The sequence below is a fragment of the Carassius carassius genome, chromosome 30, assembly GCF_963082965.1.
Source record: "Carassius carassius chromosome 30, fCarCar2.1, whole genome shotgun sequence".
Taxonomy (NCBI): Eukaryota; Metazoa; Chordata; class Actinopteri; order Cypriniformes; family Cyprinidae; genus Carassius; species Carassius carassius.
Genome location: NC_081784.1, coordinates 14,349,996 through 14,371,097, shown reverse-complemented (window position 1 = coordinate 14,371,097; position 21,102 = coordinate 14,349,996). Strand labels below are relative to the sequence as shown.

The 21,102-nt window shown below is 37.4% G+C and overlaps 1 protein-coding gene across 4 annotated transcripts in view; it reads right to left on the bottom strand.

Moving 5' to 3' along the window:
- LOC132110695 (adenosine kinase-like) overlaps window positions 1-21,102 on the bottom strand; it is a 160,210-nt gene that overhangs the window by 36,588 nt on the left and 102,520 nt on the right. For 3 of the 4 annotated variants that reach the window (XM_059517521.1, XM_059517523.1, XM_059517524.1), the window contains exon 7: window positions 1,976-2,146. The exons of the other annotated variant lie outside the window; for it this stretch is intronic. In XM_059517521.1, coding sequence (XP_059373504.1) covers window positions 1,976-2,146 — 171 coding nt within the window. The remainder of the gene's footprint in view (window positions 1-1,975; window positions 2,147-21,102) is intronic. 4 annotated transcript variants of the gene reach the window in all.

Sequence of the window (21,102 nt, the reverse complement as noted above, 5' to 3'; positions counted from 1 at the left end):
AACAAAGAAACATGAAAATACAGTGCATGTCTCAAAATGAGGAAGAACTTCACATATTAATATAAATTCAACTGCTGAATATATTGGCTATTTTTTTAAAGGAGTTTCCAACGTGATTCACCCAATCAGAATTCAGATATCTGTCACATGACTTCACTTTGCACATTTTTAATTTGGCAATTGGTGAGCGGAGGCACTTTTTGTGCATTTTAACTCAATTAGTTTTTAACTAAAGTGCTACATAACATCAGCTATTATTATTATTATTAATTTCCGTCGACCTAAGTTTTAAATAATTGAAAGTACTTTACATACACTACCACTTATATTTTTTTCTTTTAATAAAGTCTCATGTTCACCAAAGGCTGTATTTATTAAAAAAAATACAATAAAACAGTAATGCAAATATTATACTTTTATTTGTAGTGAAATATAACAATTTAAAAACTGTTTTCTACTTGAATATGTAAAAATGTAATTTATTCCTGTGATGCAGAACTGAATTTTTAGCAGCCATCACTCTAGTCTTCAGTGTCAAACGGTCCTTCAGAAATCATTCTAATTTGTTTATTTGGTGCTCCAGAAATATATAAATATGTCGTGCTGCTTAATATTTGTGATGAAACTCTAATTTCAAACCGTGAATCACAATTTTGTTTGGCATCAAACTGAGGAAGCCCAAGTGCGTAAAGAAATCAGTGAAAGGTGGAGGAGGAAGTGACATGGTTTGGGGGGGATGTTCTCTGCATTAGGAGTTGGGTCAACTACATGGCAGGGTGAATGTAAATGCTTATCAGAACCTCCTTCGGCAGCATGCAAGCATCTCCCAATCAGCCTGCAATTTTCATGCAAGACAATGTCCCCATCACATTGCAAAATGGATAAAACAGTTCCTTGAAGCTAAGAACACTGAAATTATGAAATGGCTGGGCCAGAGTCCTGATCCAAACCCAACTGAAAATCTCGGAAAATTCCTTGGCGACAAAGTTATGGCTAAGAAAACCACCACAGTTACCAAACTATGGTAGGGACCAAGATCACAGCAGAGCAGTGTGAGAAGAAACTAGTGATGTCCTGCAGCTGCAGATGTGCTATTATATATATATATATATATATATATATATATATATATATATATATATATATATATATATATATATATATATATATATATATATACACACACACACACACACACGTTACCATGAAATACATTTTCTCACAACATGGATATATACACACACACACACACACACACAACGTTACCATGAAATACATTTTCTCACAACATGGAGTTTTTGGTCACACCACCCACCCTTACCCATATGATGGAAATTAGTGCTGAAGAGATATTTAGATATAGAATTAAAGCTTGAACTTGCTAGGTCTGACTCTCAGCACAAGTCAAACACCTTTCCCCCCACACTACCAGTCTGTAACACCTCCCCTCTGCCTGCACAGAACAGAGCGTGGACCTGAGACCACGATGACTCAGAACATTACTCCGGTGTCTGCGTCTCAAACGCTGAGGTAAGAGGCTGTTTATGGCCCAGTCTGCAGGCGGTCTGAGTAGTGTTCCACTCACAATGAGAACACTCAGTGCTGGATGACAATGCATTTGATGTGTGAGATGACTATTCTATATGTATGAATACAAAAATATAAAATGTGTAATTAAAATCCATTTCAAATTTGAATCCATTTGGGTTCCTTGTCTATGCGAAATCTCACATCTGAACTGTTGTTGAGAACTGACCACATCAAATAAACAGCAAGAACTGAATGATAAATAAGAGTTACATGATGAGATGAGTTAAAGGGAGTTCACCTTCAGTTGCTGGTCCCCATTGACTTGCATAGTGTTTTTTTCCATACTATGGAAATCAATGGGGACCAGCAACTGAAGCTGAACTATCCCTTTAAACTCTTTCACATATACTTTTTATGTTGTGAGTGTCCACATAACCATGCTCACCGTCTCGTTGCCAAAAAGGATGTCCACATAGGGCATAACCTTCATCAGGGCCTCCTTGAAGAACTCACAGATGAATGGAGCTGACAGGTTTATGCAGAAGATCTTGTTGTTTTCCGAAGCGTGTCTGGCCACTTTCAGGATCGACTCCAAGGATACAGTCAGGAAGAACCCCTTTAGAAGAAGACAAAAATGATAGTCAAATTATATTATCTCAGGTGGTTCAACACCCAGTTGAGTTATTTCTTAACATCACATATGACTGGAGCTTTTCTAGCTTCTATATCAGTAAATCTCAGCATTACAACAGAACAAAAAGAAAACAAAAAATACATGTTCCTCCTCCAAGTGAAGTAAACATGGCTAAGCTTGATATAATGGGGAGTATGATGAGACACAAATAGGATTATGGTTTTAGAAGATGAGGATGAATAGTCCATAATTGCACTGATGCTTCCATGAGAGAGCAGAGAGAGTTCACAGAGACAATCCAACACAATAAAGGGCACCTCGTCACACAGGGACGACCGCAAGGTCACACGACTCTCTGAGGAGCACTTCTACAGCTCGTTCATGCCTGTGCTACTACAGTGTTTTTGTGAACATCTTACAAACTGGAGAAGCCTTTTTGTTAAAAGTAAATTAAAAGATGTCTACTTATATTCTTAAAAAAAAAAAAAACCTACAACAATAGAATAAAAAAAAAAAAAAAGCACGTTTTTTTTTTTTACTTCTATTTTTAAAATAATCGTAATAAAATAAATAAAATGCACTGGTTGGGACAGTGTCCTGGCATAGTAATATAATAGTGTTAGATGCTAATACTTTGATACTTTACTTCGAAATATATATATATATATACACACACACACACACACACACACAATAGAGCCAAAAAAGTAATTTAAATAAAATAATACCATTATATATATATAATTATAATATAATTAATTAATTATATATAAATATAAATAAATAAATATATAAATATAAGCAAAAAACAACAACCTTTATATTAAAAATAAAACCTTTTTAAAATATAAAATTAATATTAAACCTAATTAAATTCAATTTACAAATAAATAATAAAATACACCAAATAATAAACTATAAAATAACGAAATAAATTATAAATTACATTTATCCTGTAATAAAATACTGGTCACTGCGGCCATCTGTCAGATGGTAATACTAAGATATTTCAATACATAGTGTAGTGCAAAAAACCTATGACTGCCATTGTACCAAGTCCAAAAAGCATGTTCATATCACAACTGGAAAAACTTGCATTTGGTATGAATTACGCAAAATTTGTAAGCCATATAAAAACAGTTTCCAAAGTGTATTATGCTCCATGGGAGGCAATCTGAAGACATGATGTAATTTTCCCCTTGCTAGCATAGCACGGCCTAAGAGAGCCATTTGAGCTGAGGGTGCTGGCTGCTCTCCAGCCTTTGTTCCAGAAAGACAGGAGTAAAAAAAAAAACCTTGCTTGCATCTGATGAAGTGGAAAACAAAGGTCTTGTCTGGACTTTTCTTACAGAGAAACAAGAGAGGCTCCTCAGTTCATTTTGTGAATGAATACAGACTTTGTAACGAAACACCCTTATGTTTAAACCTGATTCCTTCGATACAGTTCCTCTTGCCGGGAAAAATTCAAAGATACAGTGCAGGTGAGATTAAGGGGGACAGGATGACAAGGAGAGGGAAAAAATAGAAATTAGAGAGAGAAACCTAATAGAGAGAGTGTGTGAATGAGAGAAGGGTGCACCGCTAGAGGAGCACTGGATTTTACTAACGCTCAGAGCACTCCATTAAAACAAATGAGGCTTTTGTAGCTGAGAGTGGAGAGAAATGACCTTCATGTGTTTAGGTGACTGTATCAGCCATTACACCGTTCACACACAGGAATCTGAGAGGCTTGTTCTGCCATCAGTCATTTAGGCAATCATTACACTACCATCACTGACTAAAGAAGATGGTAGATTGAACATATTCAATCTGAAATACAGCACACAGATGAAGAGAAACCTGTAATATGGCAAATAAACATTAATGACATTATTTCTGCCCTTCACACACAATCTAAAATAAAGGAAAAATTGTTTCTAGGGGCAAAAAAAAAACTCTAAAAATTATGTATATATAATTGTATATATAATTACAATTAAAAAATACACAATTACTATAATTATAACTTAATAATTGAATATTGGAGGGCAAACAATAACTCAAGTGTCCAATCAAACTCTGAAAATCTCAGAACTAACCAAGGCACTCTGCTGATGGATTGTTATAATCATATCAACATATAATATAGCTGTAAAAATAACTTGACTTAGTAAAAACTAAAATGCCTTTGAGAACAAATATTATGGTGGTCATACTGGCTCAGGTCCAACAGTATCCTGTGTATCTTCAGATGCTGTCTGTGCAGAGGTAATGGACCAACTGTGTGTACGTCTCTCAGCAGTACTCCCCATCATTAGCACACCTCAGCTATGATGTGCGAGCATCATTTGGGAGAATCAGCCCACTGCATTATTGGAACTTTAATGTTGGTGTGTTTGAAGTTCGAGAGATGGCCAGAGGGAAGCTGCTTTAATGGATGTGCCGCTCTCTTTCCTCCCTGAACCCGACTCTATCAGCACTGCCACTTCACAGCTTTCTGAGAAGGAACGTTATTTTTTGTGCAAGAGCAGAGTGCCGTAGCCTGCCGTGCTACTGTCCTCCCGTTTTCAAAAGTTTCGTAATTCTCTGGACATCCGTCGGAATAAAAAGCACAAACTCAACATGAAAGGTCACCTGTCACTCAAAGAAGCCTTATGCACAATGTATCAGTTATGAATTACTGCTGTCTGTCACGTGGAAATGCATGTATCCAGACGGGTCCATTCAGTGGAAGACGACGTGGGCCCTTTACTCACAAGACATCTGCTCCAGTTTATTAAAGCCTTTCAAAGGGCCATGTTTAGCATTCTCTATTAAATCTGCATGCTAACCAGCCCTCTCAAGCCCATGTGCTCAGAGAAAAGGAAGCCTGCTGCTGGCTCGGTGCAGGCCAGCTTGAACTTCCCCGTAGCAGAGCGAGCCCTTGAGATGAGAATCGTCACCCTTTCACATGTCATACACAGGTTTTATCTCTGTAAGAGTCCCGCGTGAAGGATCAATACATGGCCTGCTCGCAGCAGATTGCACAGACCTGACACCTAGCTATCATAGCAGCCATCTTAAACAAGTAATACACTGCTGCTTCACTTCCCTGGATGGAGAGGATGATTGTCGGCCACCAAAAGAAACTATATAGTGGAGTCTCATCTGTTTGATGGTGAACAGTTGATTTAATCAATCATTTTAATCTAGTATTAAACATTTGTTTTTCAAAAGAAAGAAATGCATACAAATTGTTAAACTTTTTTCATTTTTGGGTGACCTATCCAAATAAAGAAAAACATTTTAAAATCATAATTTTTGAAAAATATTTAAATGCATTTCAAATAAAGAACTATTCATTCATATTTTTTTTTTTTACTGTAGATTGTACCACAGTAAATTAATTAACAAGGTTTTCTTTTGAAGAACATTTTCTCTCCAAAGAAGAAGAAAAAAGAGCCTTTATTGTAAATCTTTTTAAGTATGAATTGCTTCTTTAATGTTTTTTTTATTTTTTTTATAGATTTGGAGAAAAAATGAGTGCCATGTTACTGAACCAAAAACCAGAATAAGTTTTATTCAAAGTGTCTCAATGACATCAATTCAACATTAGATAAATCTATTTTAATAGGAAGACGCCGCAGGATTGAGCATACCAAAAGGATTGGAAGATGTTTGATGTTTGCTGCTCATCTTACTACATTACAGTCTTCACAGTCCGCATCACATCTGGTTTCCTTTTGCCTTTCTTAAGAAACATGTTCTACAGGGCCTTATCTAACAGCGCTGCTCAGTCTAATGACAGACAGCCTGTGACATGAAAGCTCAACAGCTGCCAGCTCTTTTCAAAAGCGGTATTCTTTTTCGATTTCTTCCTGGGCCCCATCAAATGTGTCTTTATCCGACTGAGACGCCAAATGGAAAAGCCTGTGCTAGATTAAAGAATAATTTTATTATAATGAACACAGAGACAACCATAACAAACATCCAGAGACCATCAGAGCAAGTGGGCCAAAGTATCACATTGTGATGGACTTAATCTGTGTTTTTATTTTATGTCAACAGTTCAATTAAAACCAAACACAGCTGACTGTATCGATTATCAAAATCTCACCGTGGAATCGCATGTCAGGAATGGACGATGTTTATAAATGTAATAACTTGAATCATGATGGATTCTCAGCAGACAGGTACAGGAGAATACAAGTCAAGATACATTTCAAAAACCAAACGACTTAACCACCGTCCTCTAGGGAGAGCGAGGCTATTATATTTATCTTCAATAGCTGTGGGAGGGAAAGGTGAGGTCAGTTTTCTGGCAGGTTGACACTGCCTTCAACTATAAAAATGACTGTGTAAAGAAATTAGACACTAGAAAAATATGTAATCAGCAATTTAGCAATAATGGCCATAAATAATCAGCATCTCCATTAGCCTGACATGTATCCGAGACGCAGTGCGTGACGTGACTACCGGATCGCCAGAGAGTGCGCAGACAGCTGGTCCATTAAAGAGAGCCATCCGTCCTCATGCACTTCCCAGCGCTACTTCAGGAGGAGTGTGTTATTCTGTGAGCCGAGGGGCGGCAGGGCCAGAGCACTCATTTGTAGCACCACAAGACAGGTCGTAATTACATTCACTAAGAGAGTCCCGAACCTGACACATTAACCCTATGAGGAGGTTAACCATGATGGACATCAGAGAGCTAAAGGGAACTGCTGGGTTTTACATAATTACAGTCGCAGGATCCCTCAGAAGCCCGAGAGATCAAAACTTTAAGCTCTTGAGTTCGCACAACGTGCCGAGTACATAGTATTCAGAGAGCGAATTTATCGGGAATTAAAAAAAATGTTTGAAAGTCCAAAGCCTTGAGGTGCCAGTGTAATAATTCATCACCTCGAATCCAATAACAAAACATCTACTGTAGTGAGGGAGAAGACTCTCCAGATAAGGTGTTATTTGTGCATCGGTGAGTTTTTGTTTGTTTTCCCTTTATTGTTAAAATGTCAGTTTGACAGACTTCAAGATGGGGAAGGGAACGTGCTAGCGCTAAGAAAGCTTAGAGAGGGAAAACAAAGTAAACATCTTTCCGTGACTTTTTCAGACACAGAGACATTTTTCACGGTGCGACTCCACATGGGAGTGAATGCATGAGGCAGATTATTTAGCACACAATTAAGAGCTGCTAAAATATGGCAACAGCTCGCCTCCTCTCGCTATCCTGGTATAATTAGATTTTCACCTGCTGTTGAGATAGCGAAAAAAACACTTGATTCGTTGGACAAGACAAAGAGGCACCTGACGCGCCGGCTCCGGATCCATCTCGCTCCTCAGCATGCCGGGAGTTTGCAAGGTAAATTGAAATTGCTGTTGAAAGCTCGCCTGGATGAGTTGCACAGTCTGCTTAACACACTGGTATGGGGACAGATGCTACTTTGGAATAATATTGCCATCAACATATTTTTGATAAAAAACAAAAAAAAAACAAGCAGATGAATGTAAACAGCTAAAAGGCAACCAATGTGATTTTGACAAGTTTGGGACGTCTTTACACAGTTAAAGGGATAGTTCACTCAAAAAGGACAATTCTGTCATCAATTACTCGACATTGTTGTTCCAAACCCATAAGACTTTCATTCATCTTCAAAAAAACAAATTAAGAGATTTTTAATATTCTCTCTTTTATTTATATATCATTTGAAAGAAATATCGATCAAAATGTTTCATGCATCAGTAAATACAAAAAACATTGTAAAAGTAAAATTTAACTTTTTGATTCGTTGAAGTTTTGGTTGTGTGGATTTTCAATGGATGGACCAATATGATGAGAGAATAATAAAAAATATCTTTATGTGTTCTAAAGATGAACCACAGCCTAATGGGGTCTAATGAGGATGAGAAAACGAAGACAGACTTTTCATTTTTGGCTGAACTATCTCTTTAAATCAACAGTTGCTGTGATTTCATCAAGTCGTTGTTTGACATTGTTTCAGTGAATTGCTCATAACTATTAGGGGTACAGCCAAAGAAGCTGAAGAAGCCAAGAATAATAATCAGAGAGCAGAAAAACTACTTTTAATTTACGACACGATGCCAAGAGGTGGTAATATGTTATTGTCTACTGCAAATTTACGCCGTCGACACCGGGATGCCAGAAGACGTGGAATCACGAGCCAAGAACACAGTCTGGCCTCGTCTTGCTTTAAGTGGATACATATTCTACACCAGTCTTTCTGAGTAACCATTGGGCTTATTAATCCTCCACACACTCTTTGGGCTTGTCAAATCCCATTCGTACGCCACAGGAAACAAATGTGTAAACACATCCAATGTAGTGTGAAGTCTGTCAAACTGGATGCCTGCCCTCACGTAGAAATGTAGGCTAAAAGTGAAATATAAGCCGTATTCCAAGGTTTTTTTTTTTATTGCGACGTGCCACGCAGCGTAACTGGCTCTCGCACCCTCCGAAACATAAGAGCGCATGCAAAAGTGGGCCATTAATGATTAATGGCTGTTTAAATAATCATCTGACAGCAACTGTGGAGAGAGTCCCTGATGAAAACATCAACAGCAGTGCTTCTTGTCAATGCCTAACGATGAGACTAAATGTGGGCAGGGTGTTTGATAGCAACATCAGTCATTCATAAAGGCAAAAGCAGGCCAGAGATGTAGCGCGGGCAACGGTCAGCGGTGAGTGTAACCTTCTATTCTACTGTGACCACCGCAAAAGAACAAGACTCGTCACTATTTTCAGCTCATTACTCATGCTATTGTGTAAAATAGCTCTAAAGGTCATTAATAAATATGGCTCAAGCGCCTTAAATGGGAACAGCAGAGTTTGTGAAGTGAGCCGAGGTCCACTGTGAGTTACTGTGTGTTGATGGACTTCAGCCTCAGCCAACCTGACATCTATTATGTAAACATTAGCAGCCGCCCAACGCGAGGGCCGGCCGGCACATGATGTGCGCTATAAACCAAAATCACATAGCAGGCAGGACACTTCCAAACATTGAGCCGAGGTCATGTCAGGCAAACGCCATTTTCTAAACAAAGAAGAAAATTAGAAGCTCGCTGGAGCATAATAACCTGGGTTTGACCCCAGAACAACTCATGATCTCGCTGCATTTTAAAGACCATAAACAGATTACATGTTGATTTGGTTATATATAGCTTGTCGCTTCTCCATTGATATTATCTATTTAAAGATTTTTGTATATATACACTTCCATAAACATGACAAGAGATGATGCTTTTACACAGATCGGATCCTCAGTTCAGAGCTGCAGTCATTTTGTGTACACAGTGTCAATTGGGTAAATTGCCTTACTTAAAAATAACTGTGAGAAATGAAAGACGCAACTTGATGCCCCACACATTCGTGGTGGGTGGCACAACTTCACTGGCTTCTCTTCTCTCTCAACTACAAAGGTTTCATCAGGACACTCAGGCAATTATCCTTTCAAAGTCAAGACAGATCGACTCATGGAGCATGTAATTATGCAACAAGTCCTCTCATGTCCTTCCAGGTGTTTTGGAAAGCAATGAAACGCCTGTAACATTATCACAACATGTAACGCTAATTTTCAATTAAAAATAATTTGGAGCGATACACACAGGGCCAATGAGTATTCATAGATAATCTTTTTTTATAAATCTACCTGAATAAAGTCATCACCAGGCCAGACAGAATCTGAAGTTTTTTTGGTGTTGATTTTAGATGGAAGTCTGCAGAATGGAAGTGAATATGTTAATAAGAGTATTAGACATTTACTGGCATCTGAAAGCATAATAAGCCAAAATGTTTTATATAAACTAATACACAAGGGGTGGAAGATGTGAAGAACTCTGTGAATGATTGGCAGGGTAGTCGTCACAAGGGATAACCATGAATATTATGATTTCATTATGTAAGGCCACTAAAGGCAACTATAGACCAATTTTTGTGTTTGCAAAATAGTGATGACATTTTGTGGGTGGAGCCTATCTGGTGGCAGAAAATTACAGTTTTAAAGTAGCAGTCTATGGAAGCCATGAAATAAAAATTAAAAAAAGATAATTTTGAGTTTATATTTCAAAATTCAGATTTTCTCTCGCAATTAGAACATTATATCTTACAAATCTGATTTAAAAAAATAATCTACTTGTGAAGGTTTTTTTTTTACCCTCGCCCTCTCTGCCCAGAGTTTATATCCCACACTTTTTGCTTTTTCTTTTTAAGTTAAATCAAGTTATAAAGTCTGAACTAGGAGATATAATCTTGTATTTGTGAGAAAAAAAAGGTAATTGTGAGATAAAATAGGTACATATTATATGTTTTAATAGTAGGCTATTTCATGCTGTAACTGTAGGGCTAATACAATGTCCCATATGAATTGCATTTGTGAATATTATGTAGACCTATTGTTTAAATCAAATTTATGCTTTACAAGTAGGGTAATCATAGCAAATTTCACCCATAGTCTGTCTGTTTTTTTTTACTAGGGATGCACTGAATTTTCGGCAGCCGAAAATAAAGGCTACATAGAGTGGTTACAATCATCCAGGTTTAAATCGCGCTCCAACTGATTTGATATTAACGCAATATTTACACTGAAGCTCGCAGGTGGCTATGGTAAGGGGCATTACATTTCCTGACCAGGCACCGAGTGGTGCCAATCACAACACACACTGTCCCAGTTAACCAATCACATCGCATTTCATATTTCAAAAGACGGGCCTTCATTTGATACAGAAACTATTTGAGCCATTCATGCCAGACTGGGGAGAGATGTTGTAAAAATGTGAAAAATGTTTTTCAAACAACCTAGTATGAGAGCCTGTTCTAGTACACCCCCAAAGCAAAATCAAGACTTTGTAAAAGAGCATAATAGGACCTCTTTAAAAAAAAAAATTAAATCGAAATAATTTGCTTTATAACAAAAATATTAAAGCATATTTAATTTCGGCATTCTGTTCAAATTCAGTAGAAATATGTAATATGCAGATTATGTGTAGGCCTGATAATCACACCAAGGATATTTTTTGGCTCCCCATATTAAAAAGACCTCTGCTCAAAGACTAACAAAAGAATCTGGTTACATAGTTTATTAAATGATCCAACTGGATGATGTCTCAGCGCTTTCTCTTTAAAAAATATATAATTTTAACTTGCATTATGTAAATGTCACCCTCTATCCCTACAAGAAAATGAGTGTAATAACATCCAACAGTACCGAGGATACTGGTGCTTTTTAAAAAGAGATGGTACATACTAATGTATTTGGCTCCTTGGAGCAGCTACGGGGCAGGCGGCTCCTAATTACTCCTCTAAAAAATTCTGAATTTTTCTATCCTGAAAGTATACAGAACCTAATTGATGGAGAAGATTATATTAGCGAGGCCTTGGACCTTAGCCATGCTGCTCCCTGTCTCATCAGAAACCAATGATTGAGCAAGCTAATGGAAATACACACAGCTAAAGTGACACATTTGTGCAATATGTGTGGGTGGTGCTGGTGGTGGTGGTGGGGGTCAGTCATTGATCTGCCAAGGCCATGATAATTAGAGCGGTGGCCAAGGCTAGAGACTGTTTGCCCTTAGAAACAGCAGACAAGCAGCGCTGGTATACATCACCCTTGAGACCAGAAACTGAAATGAGGGAGACAGAGAGAGAGAGAAGAGAGAGGGAGAGAGAGAGAGAGAGAGAGAGAGAGAGAGAGAGAGAGAGAGAACACTTGTGTCAGATAGCGAATCAGCCCTCATCATCTTCCAGCACAGCATCACAAGAGGAAGCTGAAGAGGAGGAGCTGGGGAGGTCACTGGAAAACAAACATTTACTATAATACAGCGTTTCTGTGATATCAATGATTCATCACACAAGGTTAAGCTATCAGGATCAAAATGGTTTTCAAAGATATAGCTTCTGCACGTGCAAATACAAATGTAAGCTAACATAATAGCATTTAATATTTATATAGCAGATGTGTAAGTATTGTAAATGGTCATTAAAAAAAGCCTTGTATCATCCTAGAGGGGTTTATTCTCCAGTAATGACCAGCTGTCATCACCCAGTTTAACATAGAAACGCTAAAATATAAAAATAAAAAATTACACTAAGAGGTACCTTCATTAATAATGAATAAAAACTATTATTATTATTATTATGTAGTCATTTTATAATGAGCAAAAAATGTGAGAAGTGATAAGACCTGGTAGACAATGGTCAAATAAACAGTTCAGCGCACATTATGCAAAATCATCTGGCCACAGAAAGCGGTGACTGACCAATCAGAATCAAGTATTCCAATGAGCCATGTAATAAGACTGATTATTGCTCACATAATCATCTAGAGCCATTTGAATTTTCTACGTCAAAGAGTCTATGATACACTAAACTAACTTCACATAACAATAGTTTACTGTGCACTTACCGAATCAGGACTGTGCTTCCAATGAAAATGTTTGTTTCCTACTTAAAAAAAATATAAAATAAAAATCTATAATTTTCCTTTTATCAAGCTCATAATAATGTAAGTCCTGAAGGCAACCTATGCCAGTGTTTATTCCCTAAAATCAGAGAGCATTAGAACGGAAATCATTTTACACAGAAGGAAAACAAACATCTCGGTGGAGAGCCAGGCTTTTAAAACCTAGATTGTTTAGAGGATTTACACTTACCCTTACTGAATACAAACCATCATTCTTCCAGTTTAACTATGGCATTTGTAATTGTGAGCCAAACTAAACAAGGTAATACAGCGCTGGTCCCCTCATGCAAATAAGGTTTCATCAGACCTAAAATTTGATATGAATAATAAGGCTGGCCAAGATACATTTAGTAACTAGAACTCCCAAAGTTATAATAAAAATGAAGTGCATTTCCTCATTATAATGACATATTATTTAGTATGAATCTACACTATACAGTATAAGCCACTATCTCACAGTTACTGCAATAGCAGCAAAGTTCTCTTCTCTTTTTTTGCATCCGTTGAGATGTCTGACTTCCTCCACAGCTCTTTAATCACAATTATGATGCATCTTTTATACAAAAGAACAGAATGAAAACTGAATACAAAAACAAATTAAATATGATTAAATAAGTTTAATTTACTTATTTTAGCAGATGCAAAACTTTTTAAAGGCCTGTGCACAAGGGCCTCTTATTTGCCAGGAAATATGAAACAGCTTGTAGTTGTAGCATATACGAGTGTGATATGACGGAAGCTGGTATAAGAAGCCCTTCTGCATGACTTTAAAAGCTTGATGCCACAACGCCACATGGACTGATAAATATACTGTCTGTTTTAGGCTCTGCTTGTTTGGTTGGGGGGAGTTTAGGATAGAAGAAGCTCATCCGTGCTGCACATTAGGCTCACACACACACAGAGAGAGAGAGAGGACCTATGGAGTCATTCTGTCTGTAATTGCATGGCTAAATGCTCCCCTTGCTTCCTGCCTGCCTGCACCAAGAAACTGCAATTGGCATAAGCCACTTAAGGCAATCTGTGCTGAGCGAACTACAAAACCCTGAGAGGGCTTAAATTTACTGAAGCCTTGAGAGACGTGAAGGAAGCAGAGGAAAACAGTGGTGCTCCTTATTTAGAAACCCACAATCCAATTCTATGGCTAGCAAATTTAACTTCCATCTATTTCATTTTAATCCCTTTGAAGAATATATCAAAACGTAAATGAAACAATTTATTGATTTCTTCATTTGAATCAGTGAATGGGTGTTCAAATGACTGTGGGGAATAATGCCTTGTCCAATACTCTTCTAGAATTGTTAATGAAATAATCGTAATGAACACCAATAAATCACAAGCAATTAACTTTTTAACCCCCAAGTAAAATTGTACTACAAAAACATTATACACTACTTCAACAGTAAAAGTAGCCTAAGAGAACAACCATAATAATGTAATTCATCTAATAATTAAATTAAAACTAAGTAAACATAATATAATCATTAATCATTTTGGAAGCAGGGCACATTATCTGATGAAGGATTATGAGGACAAACTTTTTATCTGTAATAACTGATCAATCATTTACATTATGACCAAAGAAGTGTATTAATAAAGTAAACCTTGCCAATTTGGTTTCATGTTGACTTTAATGTCTTGGGTTCAGGATTTGATCTGATGGCTGCTTTTAACTAATTTCTGACCACTTTAATGTATAATTATGGAAAACATAATAGAGCAGCTGCCGATAGCCACACAGAGACATTGTGTTCATAATCATAATCAATAAATGCAAAGCAAATAGAGAGCACCCCTTAGGACTGGTTACCGGACACAGGATTGATTATCGCTGAGGAAGTCAGGTGTACGCTGACAGGAAGCAGGTCTTCATGAAGGAAAAAAAAAAATCTCAGCCAATGTGTGCATTATTTAGTCCTGTAATAAAGCACTCAATGAAACTTCAAAGCAAACAATTCATTTTTAGCTTCGCTGGGAGACCGAAGAGGAGAGAGAGAGAGAGCGATCACAGGGCTCACTGAGAGAGACAGATGGATGGAAGGAGGGAGGGAGGTTAGGACAGAGAGAAATAAGGACGAACAGCAGAGGAAAGTGAAATAGAAGCTAAGGAAAAATGGGGGTAAAAGAGGACAGGCGTCAAAAACGTGTACATGCTGAGATCCAAAGATGAATGGACGGAAAGAGCAAGAAAATGTGGAAAAATAAAGATGATGGGGGAAAAAATATTAACATTGAAACTTAAAGGAATAATTCACCCAAAAAAGAAAATTCGGCTTAAACACACACACACACGTTTGTTTTTGTGAAAAGTGTTGACATCCCATAGGCGTAATGGTTTTTATACTGTACAAACTGTATATTCTATGGCCCTTCACCAACCCTACACCTAACCCTAACCCTCACAGGAACTTTGTGCATTTTTACTTTCTCAAAAAAACTCATTCTGTATGATTTATAAACGTTTTGAAAAATGGGGACATGGGTTATGTCCTCATAAGTCACCCTCTCCTTGTAATACCTGTGTCATACCCATGTCATTATACAAATTTATGTCCTGATATGTCACAAAAACAAGAGCACACATACACACACACACACACACACACACACACACACACACTAGAAATTACTCTTATTTAGCAAGGAAGAATTATTTTTATCAATAACTGGCAGCAAGGATATATATATATATATAAAAAAAAAATTATATATTGTGTGTGTGTGTGTGTGTGTGTGTAACAGTGCATACACACATTATATATTAATACAACTTTTACGAATAGTATCTTGAGAGATTGAGTCCTCATTCATCAACTACATAGAAAGATTATTAAAAATGTCTTGTGTGTTCCACTTGAAAGAAAAAAATGGGTTAAGGGTGACAAAACAAGTTGGAGCAGTATACAGATTATATTTTTCAGTCTTGGGCTTATCCCTTTAAGATCAAGATGTTCAAGAGTCTATGTTTTGTAACCATGACGGCCTCCCATCAGAATAACAACCAGCCTGAGGATATTAGAAATGTCTCTGTAATAAAGAGGACACTTAGTGCCACCTAACTTCAGCCAGCCGTCTGCAGGAGTGAGAATGAAAAAAAAAGACTTCTTCTGCCCCAGTAATGACTTTCAATGGGAATAAGAACACTTAAAAGAGGGATATTTCCTCTTGATTTTAACGTGCAGTCATACTGAAGCAGGCGGTGAGTTTTCTGGAGTGATAAGGGCTTAGCCAATGTAATCCTCACAGGCACTTGGCCTTATCTCTCCTGTGAGGAAAAGGAAAACTTTCTGCCTTTTTCAAAAGGCAACAGTGGTCCAATGAGAGGCTTCAACTGTATGTTTTTTTTCCTGCAGCTCGATAGAAGGACTTGCAATAAAATCCAGTCTCACAATGTCCAAACACGCTCGAATAAACAAACACATCCAGCAGTAAACAACAAAATATTCTGTATAAATGGCACAACATAATCTCCATTATAGCTTTAAAGGGACAATGAGGGCAGTGTTACGCCATCGCAAAAGAAACTTGACTGTGTTGATAAGGATCAATCAATCGCCACCAATTCATCATGTCTGCTTGAGAAACTGTGAGCAACGGAGCGGCAACGGAGCGGCCGACAACTCCTCAGAGTTGACAGACAACTCCTCGACAATCCTTTATGTGGGGCAGTGGCTTCGCTCGGCTGACCTTCGGCATTAAATATTGAAACAAGTGCAGTGAACAAGAGAGGATATGGCTTACAGCTACACCCTTCAAAGTGACGGCACTACATGTGAAACAGAGAGCGAATCGTCTGTCAACAGTCACATCAGAAGGGCCTGTTACATGTCGAGTGTCACTCTGCCCTCACAGGCACAAACATCTCTGTGTACTCAATTCATCTTTGCTACTAACAAAAAAAAAAAAAAAAAGTAGGGTTGGTATAATAAAATATAAAATACATTTAGAATTTCACAATTACATTGTTTAAAAGTTTGGGGTCAGTAAGATTTGAAATAAATGCTGTTCTTTTGAACTTTCTATTCATCAAAGAACCCTGAAAAAAAAAATGGTTTCTACAAAAATGAGAAGAAAAAAAATGACACATAAAAGGAACATAAAAGAACATCCGCACAGCTATTTTCTATGTTACTGATGATTTAAAAAGTTTCTTGAGCAGCAAATCAACAAATTAGAATGATTTCTGAAGACAATGAAATCATGTGATAATGAGGACTAGGGTAACGGCTGCTGAAAATTCAGCTTCGTCAACAAAGGTTCAAATTAAATTTGAAAATATATTAAAATGGAAATCATTGTTTTTAACAACCCCAATTTTTGGAATGGTACTTTATGCTTTTGATCAGAAATTGCTTCAAGCCATGGATTTGTCCAATCAGAAAACCCATAATTTTGACCAAACAGCCACTGTAGCCAATATAGATTCAAATATTTAAATCAATAAGTATAACACAAAATTAATAAGTAATCCAAACAAGATTCCACAGTTTGTCACTAAAAGCATGATACTCCATCATTTTCATTCATGAAATATTTGTATTGAAACAATTGATCTGTGAGAAATGACAAAAAAAAAAAAAAAAAATCTCTGAATCAAAGTTTTAAATCGATTCATTAAACCGGAAAGTTTGAACTGATTCACACAAATCCACTGAACCACCTCTAACTGTTTTTGCCACTATTTAGATGTCTCCTAACACTCTCTTAATACAAAACGATTCCAATGACACGCTATTTAGCCAACTTAATGGCCAAATAAAAAAAGTCATTAACATCAATGTGGCATTCACAATGTTGGTTCAATTATAAATTGGCAGCAAAATCAATGCAAATACATTGTGGATATTCAGAAAATTTAATCAAATAGCAGATACACTGTAAACAAATACTAAAATTTTTAAATAAATAACAACTAATCAAGATGTGTTATTAACATTAAATACCCCAATGTGCAGAAAATGAATTTCATTAATGAAATGAGAAAATCTCCATACACAATCTACTTTCATTTCATGTTTGTACACCGTATTAAACATTCGACAAGACATTGGATCATCATACCATAGTGACAGCATTATTTTACACCAAAGAAAGGTGATTTGTGAAACACACACCACACAGATTCCCTCATGAATAGACTCTCTCAGTAAAGTCCCTCAACAGCTTGAATTGTAGTTGTTTGTACACACTGATCCTCATGGTAATGTCCTCGCAGATTAAAGATCTGAAAACATGTCTCCCTTGAGTCTAGTTTATATAACTCTCCGGTATAGCCACATTTTCTTGTCAAAATTGTGTCAGTGCTTCTGGTGTACACACAAACAAATGATACTAACCAGTGCTGCTTCTATAGGAAACCGATCTCAGAGCAAAATCCTTTTCAAAAGGTCCCTGACAGACAGGGAGAGCTAGAGAGAACAGGGCTTCTCCCTCTCAGTCACATTATCTCCCTCTCTCAACACTGAAGGGCTCATCAAAGACGTGTCATACGGATTTCAGAGCCACTGATCAGCGAGCGATTTCTTCCTCTAATCTAATTGTGCCACAAAATGGAAATCATCAGAGCCAATTTAACAGCCCGACTCGTAGTACAAGCACATACATCCGCTTCCCCCTTCATTCATCTGCACAAGTACATCTGCCTGGTTTAGACTCCTTCGCTCAAAGGGTTACTAATTGGAGCCTGAATCCCGTGATGGCTATGCTTTTTACCAGGAAAAAGACGGGAAGGGGAGGGCAGGACAGGGCCAAATTGGTGGGGATGAGACGCACATGAAAAACCCTTCCTGCTTTTCTTAAATGAAGGCCCCAGCTTGCTCTTGTAGTAGTAGTACACATCTGTCCAGCGTGAGTCATGAGTGGGGATCCTCGTCACTGGTTGTGAGACTAGATCATAACTCATTTATAAAATCAGTGGGCATTTACACTCACAGCAAAACAACAGGTGAGTCATTCCCACAATATGGTGACAATCACGTCCATGACTTTTCAATCATGACACAAATAGGGCTGGACCAGAATATTCGATTATTCGAATATTCGTTCGGTGGGTTGGCATTTGATTTTCAATTTTGAGATTTGAATATTTTTTTTTTTTTACACCAGGCATCCCTCGTGAAACAGTCTTCATTCGTGCTTGAATATAGATACTTTCTTTAATATCGGGCCAAACAGTTCTAAGGACTGTCAGGTACGGTTACAGTTGTATTTCCACATGAGCGGCACGATTACAAACCGTTCTCACTTCCTTGGGTACGCAGCAACACACCTGCCATGCGTGAAGACGACTGGATGAACGGTTCTCCACATAGGCTAATAAAAATGCCATGTTCAGCCCCTCCCTCCGAGGTTTCGAATATTCGGTGTTGATTACTATCGAAGCTCAAAAAATTGTATTTGGACCAGCCCTAGACACAAATGTCAAATGCTGTATAAAAAAAAAAAAAACATTATTCAACAGCCAAAAAACATAATCTATATATGGTCTATATTGTTGCACTTTTATTTAAAGTGCCAGACAAATTGTCTTCATATGGTACTTGATTTATTTATTTGTCTGTTTGCTTCGCATTTTGGTTTTTCAAGGTTATGTGCAAAAAAGTGTATTAATTAAAAAATTTTAGAAAGAAAATGCTTTTCATTTTATTTCTTGGCATTGGCATTATTGATGTTAGAAACTAAACTTAAATAAATAAATAAATAATAAACAAATAAATAAAAAATGCAGACAACTACTTCCAAGGACAAAGTTTATAGTATGTTTAAACATACATAGTGACTTCCCCACCTTGTTGAAAAATAATAGCTCGGTGTTCATCTTCAGCTCTCACTTCACAGCAGTTCAGTCAGTGTACTGTTTGAGTAAATGAATTACTCCGGGATATTGGTTTGTTTGAACTCAGAGGGAGTGTCAGCCACATTAAAAAGTTAACATCTTAAGTCATTTGTGGATTAATGCGTATTGGAGATGCGAACCGTTTAAAACGATTCAGTTCGATTTGGTGAACTGAATGATTCGTTCGCAAACCGGATATCCAGACTGCTTTGTTTTGAACTCTCTCACACAACAGACATGGAAGAGAAGACAATGCTGAATAAAGTTGTAGTTTTTGCTATTTTAGGACCAAAATGTATTTTCGACGCTTCAAAATATTCTAACTGACCCTCTGATGTCACATGGACTACTTTGATGATGTTTTTCTTACCTTTCTGGACATGGACCGTATACCGTACACACAGTTTCAATGGAGGGACTGAGAGCTCTCGGACTAAATCTAAAATATCTTAAACTGTGTTCCAAAGATAAACGGAGGTCTTACGGGTTTGGAACAACATGAGGGTAAGTTATTAATGACATAATTTTGCTATCTGGGTGAACTAACCCTTTAAGACTAATGTCTTGCCTTTGAATGATCTTAAAACGCATCTAACCACGGTGGCAAGAGTAAAACTTCTTGTAACTTGAACTAGCACCATTTTCAAAAGACAAACATGGTTAGCTGTTAGTTGACCACATCCTGGCTGACAGTGTGCAAAGTCGTGTAGGTTTAGCTGTGAGCAGGACAGCGCAGGGCTGGGCGGTGTTTATTACTGTGCTAACTTGGTTTGTGGTTTCAAAACATGTGAAATAATGTGTTAGAAGAAGCCTGCAGTTGCCACGGTGTTCTTAGGCCTCTGCGATGCAGAGCGTGTGCATGTTACATTAAGGTTAGTGTGAGATCAAGAGGGTTTAATAAGCTGTAGCATCTGTGATTTACCATGAAATGGAATACATTTATAAAAGGTAATGCTGAAAGCAGAAATTGCTGCGGATTAATTGGAACGCTGTGATATGTGAATACAAATGAAATCAAAAGTAATTTCCTGCGTTATTTATCAGTCAATAATGTCAGGCGCGCAGTCGGCTCATTAAGCGGGTATGACATGATGGGGAGGAAAGAAAAACTCCCTCGTTCCACTCCGCCATGAATCCAAACAAACAGGCCATTTATTACGGGGGCAGAAATTGATTGTTTTTCGAGAGAAGCTCACTGCATCAATCCAGTAGTGATATTTTCTGAGGGAGAGAAAGGAGCTGTCTCCCGCCGCTATTCCCCAGTGCTCGGTGTCGCGGCTAAGCTGCTTAATCATGATAACCCACAGTAAATGTTTTTGCTTTTCCAGACACATTATCTACTTTACAGATGAGAAATCTGGTTTCATGGATTAAGAGCGATGCCATAACAGGAAATACTTGTGGGGTTAACATTGGTGGATGGCTTCAAAGGCAGTCTGTTAATTCAAAATACTTCCTGAGCCCAAAAGATAAGACCCACACAGAAGAGAAGACAGGACTAGTGTGTGTGCAAGTGGGGGAGGGGGAACAAGTGGAAACAACTGTAAATACATACATAAACTTGTATATAGAGTATAGAAAGAGAATTAAATGCATCTCTAACGGTCTAATGTTAAAAGAGGTAAATAATTAACAGATCATTCAAACAAGACACCGATTTGTAACAGATCATAACTACG